General features: G+C 39.1%; 1 protein-coding gene across 1 annotated transcript in view; it reads right to left on the bottom strand.

Moving 5' to 3' along the window:
• Nucleotides 1-21,620, bottom strand: part of THADA (THADA armadillo repeat containing) — a gene marked incomplete at its 3' end in the record, with an annotated part of 165,811 nt that overhangs the window by 17,949 nt on the left and 126,242 nt on the right. Inside the window, exons 32-36 of the mRNA XM_080341089.1 lie at nucleotides 17,635-18,044; nucleotides 17,175-17,296; nucleotides 15,728-15,800; nucleotides 13,117-13,261; nucleotides 9,883-10,014 (exon numbers count right to left, since the gene is read on the bottom strand). Of these exons, the coding sequence (XP_080197215.1) occupies nucleotides 9,883-10,014; nucleotides 13,117-13,261; nucleotides 15,728-15,800; nucleotides 17,175-17,296; nucleotides 17,635-18,044 (882 nt within the window). The remainder of the gene's footprint in view (nucleotides 1-9,882; nucleotides 10,015-13,116; nucleotides 13,262-15,727; nucleotides 15,801-17,174; nucleotides 17,297-17,634; nucleotides 18,045-21,620) is intronic.

The following is a 21,620-nucleotide window of genomic DNA, read 5'->3' as shown; positions in this document are numbered from 1 at the left end:
CTCAGGTTGGCAGCCACTGGACTTATTTAAAAAGAAATTCCTTTGGACAGCTTTACCCTTTCCTAGCAATAGTGCAATAGAAAGAGCAGCATTCATAAACTTTGAGAACTGCAGCAACTGGTTAGCAAAACAATGCAATTTGTGCTCAGACTTCATTTTTATAGATGAAGGACAAGCTACAACACTATTATTGCAAGTTTCATCTCAGCTTTTTTTAACCAATAAAACTGGAGTCACTTTATTCAAATAATACATTTGAACCTTGGTATAACAAGAGCTCACCACAGTAGCAAACTGTCATACAGACTGTAGGCCAGGACCTGCAACCTTTGTATATTGTGGGACCTCTACTATGTCTCTAAATAAATCTGTTAAAATTGTATTTCAGAAGTCTAGATATGATTAAAAAGCTGAACATTTTGGTTGATTCTTGGCACGCCCACAATTAGCAATACAGAACACTAGCTATAAAAACCAAAACAAATGCAACAAAGAATGACTACAACTGTAAAAACTAGTCAACCCAGGGCAGATAATACTATTTACTTCCACCTGGCATTCCTTGACATTCTTTGAGTCTCTTGTGAAGAGAGTACTTCTGTTCCAAAGACATCCAAAGCACGAGCTCTTCTGCCTTTCAGGTTGTTCAGAGGAAGCATGAAATAGCTCTGCTCAGAACAATGTGGTCAGACCTTCAGTATTTATTTACTCCTAGAGAGGCTAATTTTGCATAGTTTACTGGCCTGGCTTGCAAAACTATTTTTTCAATGAAGACAATTAACACTGCTACTTACTTTTTCTGTAATCAATCCAGGAGTAAAGAAAAAACAAAACAGTAAAACATACATACATATTTTGTTCTTGTTTTTAGCACTAAAATGCCTCTCAGAAATAAAGTGCAACGTTTTAAAAGCAGATGATTAAGAGTGGTGCTATTTTGCTTGTATCAAAAGGGTACACATTTGTTAAGCTAACAGGGACAACACCTTCACAGCATGTATCAGAAAACCTGGTTTCCTAAGCTTAGGGAGTTTCATAAACAACTGCAGGAGGGTGTGAATTCACTTTGGCTTCAAGTAAATGGTTCTTCATTAATATTTTACTAAGACAGAAAGACTCCAAGTTTAGTAGGTAAGCTGTGGATAGCAAACAGCCTTCCTCTACTTTGGCTTTGTGATTGAAGAGAAAAGAAACCAACAACATAGATACAAAGGCAGACAACATATGCAGCGATGGGTTCCCGAGCCCAAAGGTAATTACCAGTGAGTATTCTGCACATAAATATTTAAGCCCGTTTTCTATCTTTGTCAGCCAACTTCTCCTCTGTATCTAGGAACAATAGCTAAACCTAACATTAAAACAGGAAACAATCATATTACAAACGCAATCTGAAAGATCTCAATTACTTCCCAATCAGATATTCCAAAAGTTTTCAAAACAACAGGAGATATTTTTAGGGTATAAACCAGAAAATTTTTAGGGTTTAAAAGAAATAAAGACCCAAAAGAAATAAAAGACCTAAAATATACTTATTATCATGAAAATATGATATGACTATCCTACAGGTCAAATCTGTTCCTGAAATAGCCCTCAGTTTATTCTGGCAGAGAGACCAGATGAATTCATTTACACTTACAGACCTCAATTCTTTCATCCTTGCAACTGACCTGTAATTGTTACCTTCTTAGAACTATTACAGCAGATGTAAAAAACCTCAAATTATAGTTTCTAGCCACAGTAAGTATTTCATAATCTCTACCACGTGTCATTTTGCTTTCTGGAACAAACTTCTTAAATGTGAGGTCAACACAGTCAGCAGGTAGTCACCAGCTGGCACAGGTATTTCCCATCTATTTAGTTTGCTGGGATTTCAATGGTCATCGTTACACATCTGTCTCCCTGCATAAATCCTACTCTGTGCATGTGCATAAGGAAGTATTTGCCATTAAACAAATGGAAAGGAAAAAAAAGATGCAGCCAGAGGTATCGTCCCTTACACAGAGGGCTGAACATTCAACGTTTTAAGGACAAAACGTCCTTTTTCTCCGTGAACCCCATTCTGCTTATGATCCCACAATTACAGAGAGCATAAGTGGTGGGTGATGTTCCACTCCATGCTTTACAGTACTTTTCAGTCCCATTTGGGTGCACTTCACTGTGCAGCGTTCTAGTAATTCTCGGCAGCACGCCCACTGCCTCCCTCGCTGGGACCTGCTTCACAGGATTCCCAGAACACACAAGCAACTGTTTGACCCTTCCTCCTGGCCTCAGCACGCCTTATCTAACATAACCAAAGAGGCATTACCACCTTACAGTGTCCCTGAAAACAAAGTCCTACACCATGCTGGAATATAATGCTGCAAACTACTGCCACTACTTTACACCTCTCCAACAAGGTTGCAACAAGTATTGCTTTTATCTTAGGCTATTACATAAACGGCATGCACTATCTTTTTAAAATTGATTTCTTTTGTAGAAAAATCATCTTGTTCCACGCCAGGAGCAGCTCTGCTTTGCTGTGAGGTTTTTCTGGTTTTGATTGATCGTATTCTCTTCTGCCTAGATAGGTCTCATCTATGTGACTTCTCTGCTTTCCACCACTTAAAGCCCATTTGGGTAAATGCCACCTCCCATTTAAATCCTAACATTCAGCTCAAAAGACTCTTCTTTCATAGCAGGCTTAGAAATCCAGTTCTTTTTAGTGAGCTGTGCATCTAGTTACCAGAATGCAGTTATCAAGAAATCCTGGAGCTGATCCCAGAAAAAACACACCACATTAACCTTCTTTCCACTTGTCCCCAATACAAGGAACATAAACATATTTTGGCTAACATGATTAGCAGTTTTCCATTAGTAACCCAGATGATGCTGTGAGAATTTCTGGACTGTTCCCAAGTACCCGTGGTATATCACAAGATCTGACTGGGAGATTTTTCTGACCAACACATTCCAAAATTATAAGAGACTCTCGAGGTAGCTTGAAAATCATGGATGGCAATAAGTACTTGTAAAATGTTTTTTCCAATCTGCTGGTTTTTTCCTACTCGGGGCAGTAGGAAGGCCCTGAAATTGATCCATTTGTGGGAAGATCTTAACTTTCAGCATCATAGCAGTTGATGCCATTTATCCAGAATGAAGATGTTCCATCTTCTGTACGGAGCTGTAACCATCCACAGCACTAGCAACCAACCTCCCTTTTCAGGCTGGCTGGTGGAAGAGCTCCAGACAGCAGTTTCAGCACAGCTCTTCATGCACACAAGTTCTGAATTTGTGCTTTTTGTAGCTACTCCATCAAATCTCTAAATAGAAAATAAATTCAAATTTCAGACTAGAGGAGAAAGTGCACAAGTCTGACTTAAATCAAGAAAAGGAAATCTATCACCTACAATACTGCCAGGGACTCCGGTTAAAGCATCCTCAGACCAGATTGCATGCATGCAGTTCCCTAGCTTATGTTCAGGTAATTACCACTTATTCCTCAAAGCCAGGCAGCTGCCAGAACTGGTTTTAAAAGCCACAACTAAAGGAACTGTCTGGGGCCTCAGAGGTCTATTAGCCTAACCTGAACATCAGGGCAAGTCAGCCAGTGCATGAGAAAAGTTGAGCCCCACACATCAATCTTTGTCCAGGATCAGAGTAACCTGACACTCGTTTCATTCACCACAGTCCTCCCATTTGCTTCAAGAGAAGGCTACACCAGCACAGAAGTAGAGCAAAAAGGGGTGAATCTGTCCCCAAGTTTGGCAAGAGGATGAGCATGTTGGTTGTATGAAAAGGAGAGTTCTGAACATCTTGTTTGTATCTCTTCTTTATATACTTCAATAAACAAGACATGGTGACTTCAAACCACTCTGTTTCCCCATCAGTGGTGCACAGGTTCTCACCCCAGTCACTCTGTATCTCCATTGCCACAGCACACAGACTTAGCACTTCATAAACAGGTCTGGGTAGAGAGGAGAGTTAACTCAACATGCAGATGAACTAAAGCTTTAAGAAATCTATTTAACACATTTACCCAACGGTAAACATGTGGAAGAAAAGCTCCTTTTACTATGCCCAAAGTTTGCATGTACTTTAAGTAATAGTTTGAAAACATAGTTTCAAATGCCAACAAGCACTTGAGGCAACAATTAAAATAGAATATCTTTCTTCACTGTTTCCTATGCAATATGTGGGATGCTCGTATCACACACCCTATCATGCACTGCCAATGACAATGGTATTTTTAGCATTTTTGGTTTGCCCAGCTCTCAGCTGTTTCAGTAGCAACTGGAACAGTTTAAATCTGAGTCGCTTGTCCTGGAATACTTCATGGATCAGTCATAAAGGACATTTGGGGTACAAGTTCTGGGATCACACCAGTCACCCATGATTTGCTGATATCATCTGTGGTGTTGCTGATGAATGCCATACCCTTGTGCTGCATTAACATCACACAGACTGTGTTCTCTCTTATCTCCTGCTCAAGTGATTTACTAGATCTTCTTAGGGAACACATGTATGAAAACTTCTGCACAGCTTTAGGTTCACTGAGGATAGGAACAAGAAACATAAATCTGAGCAGTATTTCTTCTCTCCTCATCTCTTCCAAATGTTAATATAGTCAGTCTGAACTTCTCTTAACTTCTCCTTTTCTACCTCTGCTAAGGCTTATTTACACCAGCATCCTCAAAAATCCCCCATGTAAATAAGCCTTCTTGCATGCACCTTCATGAGAGAGACACCTACTCTAGATTCATGAAGAAGTTTATTTTTAATTGACCTTCAATATTAATGATGTGTTAAAGAAATAGAGGCACGGGAAACAAGAAGCTTTGCTTTTCTCCATGCCAAGGAGACAGCATGGTTCCCAAATAGAAAGGTTCTACTCAGTCAAATGCTAAAGCCTGGAAAGGAATTCAAAGTCACTTAGAAAATATTTTAGTTCTTTAATCTAATAAAACTATTTTTTTCTTTTTTTTTTCCCCCTCAAGCAGCACATTTTAACTTCTCCCTTTACTCACATTTACACTCTCTAGTTAATAAGCAAAATGAAAGTTGCTGAAAGGCTCCTAAAGGCATTTAGTCTGATACAGTAAGGTGTGGCTGAGATACTGTGGGCCACTAAAACACAAGTAAACACCCAGCAATGAAGATTTCCACAAGAATCTCAACCTAATCTCTTCTCTGCAGAGGAGTGCCACCCCCTCCCAAGAGGATGTCCTTCAGAAAGAGAAGTCCGCTTCTTTAAACCAGCCAGCTAATACATTTTTTTCCTGGTGACTCAGAAAATAGGACATTTGTCATTTTCACTGATCATTTTTTCTGAAGATAAAAAGTGGAATCTATCGGGAAGGGAACAACCATCAAGAGAAGAAAAGAGAGCTTTGCATTGCCATTTGTTCAATAACTCCTGGCAAAGGGGTATCATCTATTGCTTATTTCCTAAGCATCTGAAATGGGAACAGAAGGAACAGGATTCATATATCTGAATTTTTGGCCAGTGGATTAAATCAGCAATATGTTCAAAACTGACTATATCTTTTATAGCCCCAATCCTGTCTTCAGAATTACTCAAGAACTAAGGGAAATAATAACAACAATACTGGACTGATTTTCAAAGACATAATGCATGGAGTGACTGCGGTGCTCACACAGGGCTGTTTCTCTTCCAGACCATGAGCTAAATCGTTCACCTCTATACTACGCTGCTGTTTCACCATAAATGCAGCAGAAGGCTCCCAAAGGCCTAAATTATACTCAAGAAGAATATTTAGGCTGCTAAATCATTCAGGCACTTTCAAAAGTTAGTTCAGCTCAATTTAAAAAATCAGCTAAACTGGTGCTAAAGCTGACAACAATAAAAATGCTCTTTAAGCTATTTAAGGAAAATTTGGTAATTCACCAAGATAAAGGTTAAGCTGACTAAAGGTATTTAATAGAGAATTTTAGAGAATCGCACTTGCTTAGTAAAACGTAGTTCATTCAAACTTCTCTAACACCGACAAGATCCTAACTTTACTTAAGGTAACACTTCTCTAGATAAAAAAAGTCATGGAGGAAAATGACAGCAATGTATAGTTTTTGTTCTAGCACTGAGTTACTCGAATTTTTCAGGATATTCAGTAAAGTGATTGTCAGTAGAGAAAGCAAGCTCTTATTTCCCTGACTTAAATTATCTTCTTTCTTCTAAGGAGTAACCCCCTTGGATAAGAAATGCTGCTGTGAATAGGTCTAGACTTTACACAGCCATGGGTCACTAATTTAATTAGATTTCAAAGCAGCTATTCTACATTTACACCGAACACAATACTTCCTGTACCCTCCCTCGTCCTAAAAGGAATAAAACAATCCCCCAGAAGTTTACACCTCAATGCATGAGGAAACAGCAACAAAGTGTACATACAATACCTTCAGTTACAGATGGGGTTTATATTGTTCAAGTTATTAGTAAAACCTTAACTAGCTGCTAAGTTGGTATTTTTAGCAAGGAAAACAAAAGGTTTTCTCGTTTCTAGCGAGACTGGATTCTGGTTGACCTGCTCTGCTCAGAAAATGACTGCTGTCAGCCAAATTCAGTGACTTCCCCTCCCAAATATGAGCTTTTACACATATTACAAAATTAAACCAAGCTTCTCTGTATGAATAAAAGAAATTTTAAAAATTAACTTTCCTGGTAACTGTGGAAGTCATTCCCTCCTGTAAAAAATAACAGGGTTTTTAGGAGTTTTCTTGGGGAGAAGGGTGGAGCGAGTGTAGGAGCCCTGCTGTACCCATGTTTGGTTTTCTGAGCTATTCTCCTTTCACGCAAAAATGGGGGCTGCGATTTTCACAGGGTTCTTGTATCACATTTGTGACCCTGAGTTTCAGACTCTGCAAAGTAACTGCTCTCATAATTTGACTGACCCAAGGCTTCATGGAGTAGTCAATCGAGGAAATTGGGGTTTTTGCCCTCACTAAAAGCCATGAGTTAATAACCAGGAACCAAGTTCATATTCTCTTCCAGGAGCTCATATAACATTTCAAAGAATTACACAAGATTGGAGCTGTTACTGTAAGTGAAACCACACTAATAGATGGGATCATTTGCCTCCAGTTTCACCATCTATAAATGGCCTGAAAATACCTATTACTTCACACAATCACACTGCTACACATTTGTACTGTTACTCAGCAACATGTATGTAAAGGAAAAACTGCCTATAACAGTTATATGAGCAATCTATGCAAATAAGTGTGTTATTATTAATGACAGCCCAACTTCCCATTATTCTGCTGAAGCAGAATAAAAATTTAGTCTCAGTCCAGCTGTTATTTGCAAATGCAAAGTCTCTCATACACTCTTCTGCCATGTGTGACGTAAAGAGGAACTTGTCAGCCTGTGATGGGGGATTCCTTTGCATCTCTGCTATAAATCACACACCTAAGGTCTTGATTCCCTAAGGTGACAATAGTTTTTTCTTCAGTCCTAAAGAAAATGGGAAGAACAACTACCTTACACATTGTATACACAGCCAGAGACCATTTTGTGAGAAGTGGATTCAATGAAGAGCCAGTGCCAACATTTCTGGCAGGTCCAGTGCTTGGATTTTGTGAGCAACATTCCCACTCTGTATACTGTGCATTAACAGCAATAAAAGGGTGAAATACACCACAACCTATTTCCACAGTGCAGTATTTCTGGAAATATAATGGCTACTAGGGCATAAAAATTTTTGACGCACAAATGAAGCTGAAAGTATAACAGACTCTTTACTGTCTAACGTTAGCTACTGGTAATGGCAATGAAATGAAACTGAAACAATTATAGAACATATGAAAATGGGATTCTAATAATCCATTCCTCTTTCCAATGTCTTGAGTCATATTTCTTTCTGATGGCATGATAATACTGCTGGGCCACAATACCTACTTGTCATCATTCAATGGAAATGAAAAGTCAGTCAATGTAAGATATCCAGCATTTTGTTATCAAATAAAAGGTTTAAAGAGAGCTGTTTTATGGATTCTACTGAATTTCAGTGTATCATCTTAGATATTTTAAAATCGCTCTGTGATGAAAGAGCAGACGTTCATGGTAGGAAAACTGAGAAAAAACAAGTACATATTTGAATGTCATTAAAAATCGTCAGCACAGAGAGCACTGGTGATCCAAGCTCTAAGTCCTAGACCCAAACATATTGCAGACTCATGTGCACATGAAAGGGGATAAATGAAAGTAACAACATTCTAAGGTAAACTTACTGTAAACTGGTTGTAAACAAAAGCCACAGAGGCAAAATTCCTCCGCTGGCTCCCCTATAAGCTAGAAAGCAAAACACAAAAAGTGAAAGGAGTTTGGGGGGGAGAAAAAAAAAAAAGAGGTCACAGGAAGGAACAATAATAATGTAAAATGGAGGCAGAAAGAAACTGCATTCTGTCTTTCCAAAAGCAGCCACCTTTGCAAGTCAGAGATGAAAGCAGTTTAAGTGAAAAAACAGGGAGGCAAAACTAAGTATAACCAAGGGGTTAACATAAGTTTGGGAACAGGGTTCCTATCCTAATTAGGAACACAGCAAATAAAAACCAAACAATTATGAGGTTATTTCCTCAACTATGGTCACTTTGGCTTTCCAAAGCGGTAAGTTATAAAGCAAGCACTGATATCACCTTAGTATGAATTAGTAGGACAGAGGCCTCATGCAGCTACAGGGCAATACCCCTTGGCACAGGGATACAAGAAGGAAGAAAGGAGAAGATACAAGGAGCCAGGGAGAAAATTCAGCATTGTGTTATTTCCAGAGAAAGTACCATCTAGAGGCATTTGAGGATGCTCCCCAAAGGCCAGTGTCAAGGACCCGAGGCACACGCATACAGAGACTCTTGATAGTCAAGAGAGCTGTAGCTGGGACTAGATAAACAGCCAGAGCTGTGCTAAGAGCCCTGTAATGAGACCTGTGCGAAGATTGAATCTGTCCATAACACATCACTCCTTTTACCCCCTCCTACCCCAGAGCACTGAGCCTGAACAGTGCCAGCTCAAAAACACATCTGCCTCATGAGCACATTCCCGCATACTTCTATCTACATCAATGGCAAACATGCATTTTTACTGCCCTCCTTTTTTTGTTCTTTTATCTCCAGTCTAGCAGAGGTTCACATGGAGACGGCCGACTCATTTGAACCGACTGCAGACAAGCTGGTACAGGCGGTACTGAGTAGCGTAGGCTGGCAGTGACCACCAGAGAGAGATGCACTTGGTAGCAAGTTCTAATTTATTCACAACACATGGAAGAATGCGTCAGCAAAGGCTCTCAAAGTGAAGCACATTAATTAGTTAAGCCTACTCAAGTTTTGTGGCTATTTTTTAATTAATAGGGTTGAGAAAACTAGGGCATGCAGACAAAAAGGCTGACATCCTCGAAAGCACATTGTGGGTATGCAGAGAATTGTCTTTGTTGATCTGGATCTAAATGGATTTCAAGGTCTAATAAGGAATCAGTGAGTTGAATACTGTTTCCCAGCTTCCTGTCTCTCTGTGATTTGGCTATTACAATGACCTGGGATTCATGGAGTGTCTTCCACTGCATTATTTTAGAACAAAGCTGGTATTAAAGAACCTTCAAAATATGAAATTATGTGACAGTTAACTCATCAGAGTAAGAACCATGAAGCTGAATACTGCTGTTGTCTTTTTTTACATACCTGTGTAACCATATGGAAATCATACCAAGAGCAGTAAAAGCAAAATAATAAAGTATGGTGGGTGTCAAACATCATAACCTGCTGTTACCTCCTGTGGTATGTGTTTCTAAGAGACAAATGGAACACTTCACAGTTAGCAAGAAGTTTGCAATGAGAAAATGAATAGTTTTGTCTCCCAAGTATCCAATAATATTTAAAAGTAAAGAAAAGTTAACATACCTGTTCCTTTACTGCTCTTTTTTTCACACTGTGTCACTTGTATAACCTCAGCAGCAGTATCCCTTACTATCAAATCTTCATTCTGCAGCAGTAGAATCACACATTTCCACAGAGCAAGGGTATCAGACAGTCCTATATTTATTACAGAGAAAAGTTAGATTTCTATTTCTTACACTCATTCATAGAAGATACAAAGCTCTGCTTCCACAGCTAAACATAGCAAACACAGTGAAACGCTGCATCATGGGCAGGAGAAATGCACTGGCAAAACACTGGGACAACAATTGGCAATATGATCAAAATGCTCTGTGTGCATGTGAACTTCATCTAGGTGTCTGACACACCTTGGTTTAAACAGCGGTCAACAGATAAGAGAATGGACTGGGTGCAACTTCAAGTCATAGGTGTTCTGAGTTTTCTACAGTTTCTAAGATTACAGAATTCCTGTTTGGCAACAGCAAAGGTCTTGCTGCTGGACACTGACCAGTGCACTGTGATCATGGCTTTGCTGTTGCAATCTGCCTGTAGCAGGGGCTAACAAGCCAAATTTTGTCCAAATACTGCCGGTAGTGCTGGCCACAAATACCATTCCCTGCAGCAAGCGATCCCACCTCCGAGGGATCTATCCATCAGCTATTTCTCCCATACCCACCTCACTCACCACCATGCCCTGCCACCCTTATACCCACCATCTGTTAGAAGCAAGCCAGGTTTAACCCACAGGGTAATCACCTGCACACAGTTACAACTAACCAGAAATAACTGCCAAGAGGGAGGTGTTCATGTAATAAACCCGAAACAGGCAGACCCCCCTACCACTCCAGCAGAAATTCACATCTCTCAAGCCATGCTCCACTTGCAGACCCTTGTGCCATTTAGTGGTGTCACACTAAGGAAAACTAGCTGAAGTCACAAAGCTATGCTCATAGGTGTGCTGGGGTACTTTGCAGCTCTGGTTGAACATCCTCATTAAAGGAACCCAGTGGAAGGTCCTTTCAGAGGCAGCCAGCTGTTAGATATTACTTTCTGGTGATCACAGAGAGCAATGGAGTTGGTGCTTCAGTGCTGCACTGTTGGTTTTTTTTTCAAGCAGGTTGTCAACAGGTCTATCAGGGATTTGTATCACAAGGCTAGCCAGACAATTAATTGTATTTCACTGCTTGGCCAAAATTAGTTGCTTGAGCCTTTACTATACAGGCAGAAGAAGCATTCCTGTATTTCATCTAACTTCCCTAGGTGGGAATAGCATGGAGTATAATTATATCAGAAAGAAGTTTTCTAGCATGATGCACCAAATAACATTACACTGGCACAGCTAAGGCAGAGTAATTATTCCCTTCTAGATACAACGGCCAGCTCTCCCACCTAGACAAGCTTGTACCATATCTCCAGGAGAGGTGAAAGGCTGCAAATGGATTTTCCAGAAAGACTTTTTCTGAACCCTCAAGCAACATGATGGAGAAATTATGGGGTCAGCCAGGGCATATTGATTGGCATTCACCCTCTTCGTCTTGTGAACATACCTAATGGAAGCATATGGGAATGACTACACTCCAATTTCATACAACCAGAATTTTCTTTAACTTCTACTTTGTACTATATGTGGTCAAGCGAGCTGATGCAGAACAAGGCATAAAAGTCAAAGCTGTCTATATGTATATAACCCCTTTAACTTTAAGGGAGAGGATTCTGGGTTTACAACACTGCAAATAAACACCACCTCATGCCTTGATTCGCTAAACTTTTCATTGCAGTAGCTGGACAATTTCACTGCTGTGAAGAATGCAGCACCTCAGACTGACAATTCTATTATAGGTAGTATGGAGGGTCAGTACTGCATCTTTCTGCCCCAGGCCAAATTTTCAGAGCAAATAATAGGTTCAGACAGTTTGTTCACTGAGGCCCTGAGGGTGTTTCTGTTGTGATATGGTTTGTTATTTTGCTTTATTTTGTTTAAGCAGGATACAAACAGCTATTTTCTTTCAGACCTTCACATCTGCCCGACTGGGAAGTATGGAAACCAGGAACTGTTCTGACATGATCAGAGGGGAAACTCTGTTCTCCACTGGCTACAGACCAAATGGTGACAGGCAAGGAGCACACATTTAGGAGATTCTCACTTGGATACCTCCCTGGTCTTTATTTGATATAAAATGGTAATGTCTGTCCTACTAAAAGCTTTAAGTAGATGGTAGAGGTCAAGATTTCCAGAGCTGTTACTATGATCATTAAATAGTACAATGTTGACCTCATATAACAGATATAGCTTTGTTAAATGTTCTCATACATCTCAGAATACAGACACATCTCATACATATCTCAGAATAAATAGCTGAATTTAAAAAAATACCAGTATCTACAGTTTCAGAAATATTGCCATTCTTCTTGTCTAACAGAAATTTGTATCCAGTCCATATAAGTGTGCTTAAGCTACTCAAACTAAAAACATTTACACAACTACAGTGGATTAGAATATCACAGAAACTAAGTATTTAAAGCTAAGTGTCTTGTTCAGGATGCAAAATAGTTTCTTTATCATCTATCACTACCTATTTTTGCATGTTTCCTGGCCCTTTAGTAACAAAATCCCTTATTCGTTGTTCACCAAAGGCAGGGGATAGAAAAGGTTAGAAGAAAAAACCTATGTCTTCTGCCAACAGATCAGAAAATTTCACACAGCTTTGCCTCCTAGTCAGTAATGTATTACTGAATAAGGCTGTGTGGTTTGTTTGTTTGCTGGTTGGTTTTCTAAAGAGACAGTCTAATTTAACTTAAATTATCTGGGAGGTATAATGTGACCCAGTTATTAATCATTCTCGTAGCAAAACGCGTCCCTCATTTCTAGACTGAATCCTTTAATTTCAACATTCAGCCAGCACAGCTTTGTTACACTCAGTGTCAAATGAAAAGCATGTCCACATCACCAGTAGAATATTTCAGAAAGCAAAGCAGTAAATCTGTACAGCAATGTATAGTGGCCTGGAGACACAGCAATATCTCATGGCCTCCTTCTGTGGAGTTATTGCAGGAGGCTCTGCACATGTGCTTCTTGTACCAGAATGTAAATAAGTCTGTTCAGTACATTAAAACCAATTAAGATTTTCAGAATACCCTGTTTGATGTAATTATGTGTTTTGGCTGTGTGTACATACATACGTGTACAATACATTTTAAGTCTTGTATTAATGGGTTTCATCTAAAAAGACCCAGAAAACTGATGTTTAAACTACTCACCAAGAATGAGCTTCTCATTGATCAGAAGAAAAGTTGTGATACTTTTAAGCACTTCAGCAGCTGCTAACAGCATCTCTGTCGGTTGCTCATCTCCACAAAAATCAACTATCAGTTGAACCCACTTTTTCAGGACTTCTTCTGAAATCTGAAGGCACAGAACACATGAGACTTAGGCTGTGCAACCCAATGTTAGCACTCACCATGACATGAACCTATGGATTGCTGAAGTGATAGTACTCAACAGTAAATGCAGGTTTTTTTCCAAAAAGTTGGCTTACTGTGTCACAGATAGTTAGGATGGGAGATTTTCTGTTAGTAAGAACAGTATTCACAGGCAATTCTCTCACTCTGTCCGCTCACAACAGACCCACCAATGACCACAGAAGTCAAAGCATGTATTTGTGTCCTCAGTTCCTCTAAACTTGTAAGCCAAAGAGAAATATACTGGACTATAATGAAGAGAAGCAATTCTCAGAAGCATACTACATGTAGACACATACACATATCTGCAAAAACAACTTGGAGCATATCAACCACAGCACCTGTCTTAGGCTTTGGTAATAACACAATATTTGGTAAAGGGGTAAATGCAGCTCCACTTGTCTCCTCTGCAGCTACTGCCGATGGAAAGGTTTTTAATAAGACTGTTGAGATACCTTGGATTCTGATAGCATGTGCATTCAAAACACAGAAGGAATCTCCAGATACACAGAAAAGCTTGCTGTCCTAAAACATGAAGAATTAAAAAAAAAAAACTAGGAGAAACTTCCTGGTTCAAATAAAATGTAGTTTTTGGAAAATATTTAGTTCTCAGATACATGCTAGAAAAACTACTACTTAGTAGCAATGGGACAAAGCTTCAACTCTTTTGGATATGTTGTGGCAGCTATTAGATTGATTTTTTTTTCAGAAAGAAATAATGTGCATTTTACCCACAACAAATAGCACTTGCAAGACTTATCAGCTCTGATCTCCATTGGGACAGCTGGGCCATAACTGGGAAGAGAAAGTCCTGACTTCCGTAAGTGGCCAGAGAGAGCTGGGATCCCCTGCAAATGCCACATTACGCAGCGTGGCAGGTCAGTCACAGTGCAGCAATGTCAAGCGCAGGTTCGATAACAGAACATGCAAACGGCAGGAGGTGGCATCCAGACACAACCACAATTAGGAGGAAGTTCCAGAGGCAAAGAAAAAAAAAATCCAACAAACAGATTGGGACTTCATGCACAGGAGAACAGGAAAAGCAGCACCAGCTCAACCTGGAGACACTTGAGGTATGTGCAACTAATTTTTTTTTTCCTTTTTTTTTTTTGTTATGTTTAATTAAAGGAAGTGAAAAACAGAACAACCAAATCAGGTAAAGAGAAGAACCAATGAAAAGGTGCGTTGAGTTAAAGGGCAGAGAAGCGCAGGACAACTCGCTGAGGGATCAATGAAACCTCAGTCATTCTCTGCCCGCGCTCTGCACCACACTTGGTCACGAACCTGCGCTGTATTATACAAGAGCGTGTCCTACAGATTCTGTAATAGGCTAAAAAAAATCCCCAAGATGTTAAAATTACTGAAATTGTGAACAGACACGTGAACTATCTAGAAAGACAGAACTTGACTTTTACCTTATGGAACAGAAACAATCCCTTCTATAGATGTAAATACTGAATGCAAACCCGAAGAATTTAGATGGAAAACTGATGTAGTTGGTCTTTTACAAAGTAGAAGGCACACTCTCTACAGATGTCTTAGATCTCCAGTGATTTATATGCTTATTAGAGAAAGTTGTTTTGGCATTACTAGAGTTAAGACTGTTAACAGCATTTTTCATTAATTCCGCTTTGTAAATCAATACAAAACTTCAGAGCAATAACATGTTCCACATCTATATGTGAAACCAGGTTTATACAGTTACTTTAATGTTTGCAGCTTGAAGTCCTTGCATTTCGCCTTTTTTAAACAAAAATATCCATCATCGTAATTCACGTTCCCAATTCTTGTGTGCAAATCCGATATTCATTTTTTTTTAATCGTGAGACAAGACTGTTAGCAGACAATATCAATCAATTCTGTTGCATATCCTGTTAAAAAAATAACAGCTACATAAGGAAAAAAGAACCATTTAAAAAAGATGAGAATTTTGTCTGGTTTTAAATATCCATTAAGTTTTCTTTGTATCTTTGAAACCAACCAAAGCAAACAAAAAAATTGTCCGGCATTAAAAGCTGCTTTAGTGCTGCTCTACACACACACGTGACATCACAGACTGACAATTTAAAATCAAAAGAAATGGACTGGGTTCAGTACACGTGTTTAATCACCGTATGCATTTTTCTTTCCACGTTATAGTGCCTATTTTCGATGCTCTCAGAAGTTGAAATTAATCCATCGGAAAAATTTGCGTACATATTTAACTTGAAGTGACCGTGAGAGGGATATGCCAAGATGATACTCATGGCTGTTCCATCCTGGAACGTGGCAGTGTATTCAGAGAGGAAGACAACACCCGAAAAGGTGCAATGACATGAGAAAACACAAGCCTGGGGCTTCTAAAAGATATGACTTCTATCACTAAAACCTCCGGAATTACAACACAGTTAAACAGCTCTGTTTGCCTTACCTGCTGATGGTTCTGCAAAAGATGGAGGACCAACTTGGAGGCAAATTTGAGACCTATGCTTTGAACTTCAGTGCTGAGAAAACAAGGTAGAGAAAATATTTAAAAAAGCAGCTATTTCTGCCATCATTTCATCTCTAGAAACAAAAAACAGTCAGTTCTTAATCATTCCTCATTATCACCATCAGGTATTTTGCAAGCTGAGCTCTCACAATTTTTACATTACAGATCTTGATGTTAGTTAAGTTTTTTGTTGACATGCAAATGAAATACACTCTTACTTTCACCTCTCTCATGTTTATTTTCTATCTGCATACTTCCTATAGAATAACACATTTGAAAATGGAAGCCAAGTCAAACAAAGCGGTTATTATTTTAAATTATAAACACAAGCACTTCTTCAAGCTGGTGTCAAGCTCTAGGAACACTTCTTCTACAGCTGCTAGAAATGTTACTAGTGCAGAATAAGCCAAATGCTGGCCCCTGAGCCTCCATGCTGCCCAGCAGGGTCTCCGGACACAGTGCTGGACACCGTGGCTCCTGAAGGGCTGTTCTCACCACGGGGAACAGCGACACCTGAGCAGTACAGTCTGCTATTTCAACTATTTCCCTCTAACAGCACCAGTCTGTGTTATTTTACCAGAAGTATCTTATTTCGTTCAGAAATAAAAAAATCCACATCACCACTTAAGCTTGAAAAATTTAGTGAAAATCAGCAGCAAATGTGCACAGCTAGAAAATGTTGTTCTACACTCCATACCCTAAATATTCTACATTGCTAACACTGAGATGCAATGTTTATAGGACTTAAAAAAATACTATTAGAAACAGGATAGTCTTGCCCTTAGAGCCAGGACACTTTAACTCTGACCATTCCGTTATGAATGGGTGGACACAGCTTCTAATCCAGTACAAACTATGAAATGGCTCCAAATTTTCAGTGCTTTCTGCTGACTTTATAAGTCTGATTAAGGAGTGAGAACCCCAAGAATTAGGGTTAACCATTTCTGCCAATGCAACAAGTGAAATGAGATTTATCACTTTCTACAGACAATCTGCAGATAAACCAGGACAGATGGCAGATTCACAGCGAGTGAGCGCATGTTTGCATCATCACTTCTATGCATTAAGGTGCTTCCCGATTACCGTCCGGAAGAGCTGTTCTCACTGGCCATCATCTGACAGCTGGAGTAACTTCTTATTTCAGGAACTGTAGTTCTGGACGTTTACAGCGTGCTTGCTCGTATGACCTGAAGGACTTTTTAGTAATTCAGATCCATGTCTAACTTCTCTAAAAAAATCTCATCACAAGCCCTCTTTATTCAAATAAATCACACTCGCTTTTCTGAAATGTGGATTTTTAAATTAACAGCCCAAAAGCAATAAATGAACACTTCAACATTTAATGTTTTTAAAATACAAATATTTTAATGTGCCTGACAAACTATACCTGTTGGAGATATCTATAACGTTTAAACTCCAGGTTAAGAGCTCATTTGGATTCATTTTTATAGTGCCTTCAGTCTTTGGAATCACATTTCTGAGATCCATATTATAAAGAATTTCCAGCACCTGAAAACACAATTCACAAACAAACAATTTACAATCTCAACATGCATGTATACATTTGAGATCAGTATAACACTGACTTATATCCCCACTCCAAGAACACAAAGGTTCCCTCTGGACAGTGCAAAGCAAGGAAAAAGGAAGTTCTTGCTTTTATGCAACAACATCTGTTACAGAATTATAGCACAGCTCCTATTCAACTAAAAAAGAAAACAAAAAAACAAAATAAACCACATAATGTACTACCTAAAAACATCTTGCCCATTTGAAATATATTTTTTTAATTAATAATATAATTTACTGAAAACATATCAGATGTCAATAAAATAGCACCCTCCTACCTTGCAAAAACATTGGAAATTCTTTTCCTTCAGAGCCATTGTGAGAAGAGTGCCTTCAAAATCAGTGAGTAAACACAATACACCTCCTCCTTCTGCAACCCGCTTGGAATTTATTTGCTTCAAACAGAGCAGCACTGCTTCCAATGCAAGCAGACGCACTTCATGAAACTCACACTGGAGGAGATGAGCTATTGACAGCGCTGGTTTGGCAATTCGCTTTGCAACAGGTGAACTGCTGCTCTGGATGTCAGGACCTGCAGTCACCAACAGCACTGACAGCACAAGCTTGGTGATGCTCTCAATATACTGTATCAGTCCGGGAACTGCTGATGAATAGGGGATACCAGACACCAACTCAGAATCTGAAATAACTTTGTTCACTTCTTCCCAAAATCCAAACAACCGCATTCCTGAAATGAGAATAAAACTAAGTTAAGTGACAAATAGATAAGTGTTACCATCTGCTCCAGAACATGAAGCGATTCTGAAGTTGAAAAAGATCGGGTATGCAAAGGTATCTCAATGTAAATTCAGGCATGAAAGTAAAATATCGTTCTCCTTCATTTTAAACTTATTCTGAATGATGAAACAACTTTCCTAGATACCATGTGTATTCATACTTGAATAGAAAGAAATAAGGATACAAAGTTTTCTGAAAACCATAAATTGTTCAACTCATGGGATGAAAGCTTCAAACAACTTAAAAATGCTACAGTACTTTGCAGAGTGCCTGTCATCTTTGCCAGTTATAGTTCAATAAGTATTTCCTTAAATCAAGCTACTAATACAGTCTTGCAAATTGTATATGCTTTGTACTATCATTGTAGAAAGTGATTAATACAAATACACTGTATTTAAAAAAAAAAAAAGTAGGTAGTCTGGAAACCTCAAACCCCACCAAATACAACTATGCAGTCATATTATACTTGATAGAATAGCTCTAAAAATCAGAGATCAGACTGGAGGAAGTACTGCCTGTCAGCCTACCTACATAAATAGATCTGTCCTGTCTGTATCAATCTAAAGAATTTAATGATTCAAAAAATCCAGTATGCTCTTTCTATGCCTATTAGCTTTGAACAGGTAACATAGCTTAAAAAAAAGAAGGAAGCTAATTCGCTAGATCACACAGAATTCAAACACAAGCATGAAATAATTGAAAACCATGAAGAAAAACTCAGGCATAGAAAAGAACAATGTAACTGGTGTTAAGGGATTTTAGAAATTTGAGGTTTTTTAAAATATCAAAAAGCATTAAAGGTAAATACAAAGATTAAAGGAAATTTACTTAGATTTCTCCAGTATCTTCAAGAAGACAAATCATTGCCATATAACTTTACTATTTATAATTAAGTAAGCACTGAGTACTACTAAAAGCCTGTCCAAGTATTACCACTGAATGGCTGAATTTGACACGAAGCTGCAACACAAATATGGTTTTGTTCTGTTGCCCGTGAAGACATTTCCTTAATCCTTCTATTTACAGTTAAATATCCTGCCCTTTCATATTCAAATTCTTTCAAAGTCATCTTAATTTGTTTGACATTTACACAGAAATTTGACGTGGTTGTACACTACCTGGCATATAAGGCAAAAGCATTTTCTGAGTAATTCTGGACAAGCTTCAAAGAAATTTGGTATTTGAAAAAAGATTTTTCAGACATATTATTTAACCATTCGTTCTGTTATTCATATTTTCACTACTATTTTCTGAACGAGCTTGATGTAGTCAAAGAAACTGCCATATCATTGCAAACCTATGTCACAGCACAATCCTCTGAAGGACACGGGTGGCTTCCATCTCCCAACATGCAAAGTCATGTCTTTTATTTGCTACATTTTCTAAAACCCTCCAGATTGGCATTACATACTGGCATCACGGCATAAACTCTAATAGCATTCTTGCCTATCTCAAATGACACGTCTCCAAATGCCAGAATTCCTTAATTTCTGAACCGTCTGGTTGCCTTGGAGAGGGATTAGGCCTTCGTCCCAGTTATTACACAGCCAGACTCCACAGACAGCAGTTTAACAACAGAAATAATCCCAGGCAGTTGAAAGAAAAAGGTTCCAGTTCAAGCCCCTCAGCTTGAGAAGAGAAGCGGCTTCGGTTTTGGAGCCCCCACGTGCTTCCCTCCCCAGCTGCATTCCAGCAACAGAGGACTCCACTAGCTCAGTTGTTCAAACCAAGTATATATTTCTAGGTATATTGCAGAAGAAGTGCTTTTATTTCCTATCAACAGTATATATTTCTAGGTATATTGCAGAAGAAGTGCTTTTATTTCCTATCAACAGTATATATTTCTAGGTATATTGCAGAAGAAGTGCTTTTATTTCCTATCAACATTGCTTTACGTTAAGGTATAGCTATCACACGTGCAAGCAGCAACATGAAAACCGACAGGGTGGAAGAGTGAAAGCTCCATGGCAAGGCAAGGTAGAGTAGCACTGGGTGGACAAAAAGAGATGCAAACATTAGGGGAAGAGGGGGAGGGTGTCTTTCATTTTGTTGGTGTCGACGCTGCCAACTTCACCAGAGTCTGCAACTCAACATCTGAGAGTGGTGACCCTTCCATGGACTCCAGGAGCTGGCCATGCACCCAACTTCAGATCCAGTTCAGTAAACCCTCATTTGAATTTTGCAAGGCCAGCATAACCTCACTCTTTGTCTTCATCTTCGAAGGGAAAAAATATTTTCATAAAAAAAACATAGTGGAGCTACTCACTCCTAGAACTATTAGTTTGCAGAAACTGCAACAGGAGAGTCTTCTGCCACAGTTCCTCTTTTTCTGCACATATCAGATACTTTTCTTTTGGTTCAGAAGCCTTTGGGATAACTTCTGTTCTTCCCATGTAATTGTGAGAAACTGAACACCCTGGCTCATCTAATTTACGGAAAGTCCCTCTAAAACTGGATGTCTCAACAGCAAAGCCATCAGCAAAACAGGACTGTCTGCATATTTGCTCAGCCTCAGCACACCATGAGGCAAATCCTTCTGCATTCATCTTGTGTTACACATGCTCTCCGCTGCTCTTTTTCCACTCAGATATGTACAGAAGGAGAGAAAGCCCCTGTCTTATTACCATGCAGTGGAAATATTCCTGCTTTCAACTTCATCACTAAGAAATCTTCCCTGGCGTTCATGTAAATGTTTTCTCCTCTGTTTAACTTCAAGTAAATTCTTTTCTTTGGCTTACACCAAAATATCCGACTAAACCAAAAAACAACGCTGGTTCCCAAAGTAAATAGCTGTCTCTGTTGTTAAGATACAGTAAAGAAATACTTTTATTTACAAACAAATATAACTGTACAGTTTGAACGACCAGCTGCTGTGAGAAGGAAGAGCAAATTTTGGATAACCAAACAAGGATCCTGGCAAACAGAAGTCTTGTCCAGGATGCTGACAGATGCCTAAGAACCACCAAGAATTAACAAGATTAATTTCTCCTTCCCTCCCCCGCCTTTAAGGATTGTTTCATTTGTGGGAAAGGAAGAACTCTGTCACTCTTCTAGGAAGGGACACATCTTACACAACAACTTGGTTCTCCTCAACACAGAACATGGACATCCCGCAGTCTTCCTCAATCCCTTTATGTCCACTCCACCAAGATACCCACACAACATCTACATCACATCCCCTAGGTTTGAGGGGTTATTTTTTAAATCCTATTCATGATTAACTGATGCTCAGTCAGTTATATGAAGCTGAATGATCTTTAATGATCTGAAAATAAAGAGGAAGGAAGAAGAGCAGAATGGAATTATCAGACCTGGTGAATCTCCAGCTACAAACCTCCTCAAAGTTTAGCCAGATCCAAAATCTGTGGCCTGCCTGACTGGCCGTGAAATTTCCAGGATTACTCATCTGCTTTCTTCTGCTCTTCCCAGCACTGGCAGGCAGGCACTATTCTGTAGTCTGTTCCCAGAATAAGAAGAAACATACAGTAAGGACAGAAAAACTTCCCTGTGAAGGGATTAACAGTCA

This window comes from Nesoenas mayeri (assembly GCF_963082525.1).
Source record: "Nesoenas mayeri genome assembly, chromosome: 3".
Taxonomy (NCBI): domain Eukaryota; kingdom Metazoa; phylum Chordata; class Aves; order Columbiformes; family Columbidae; genus Nesoenas; species Nesoenas mayeri.
The sequence above is the reverse complement of the archived record's forward strand: the minus strand, read 5'-3'. Positions and strand labels throughout refer to the sequence as shown.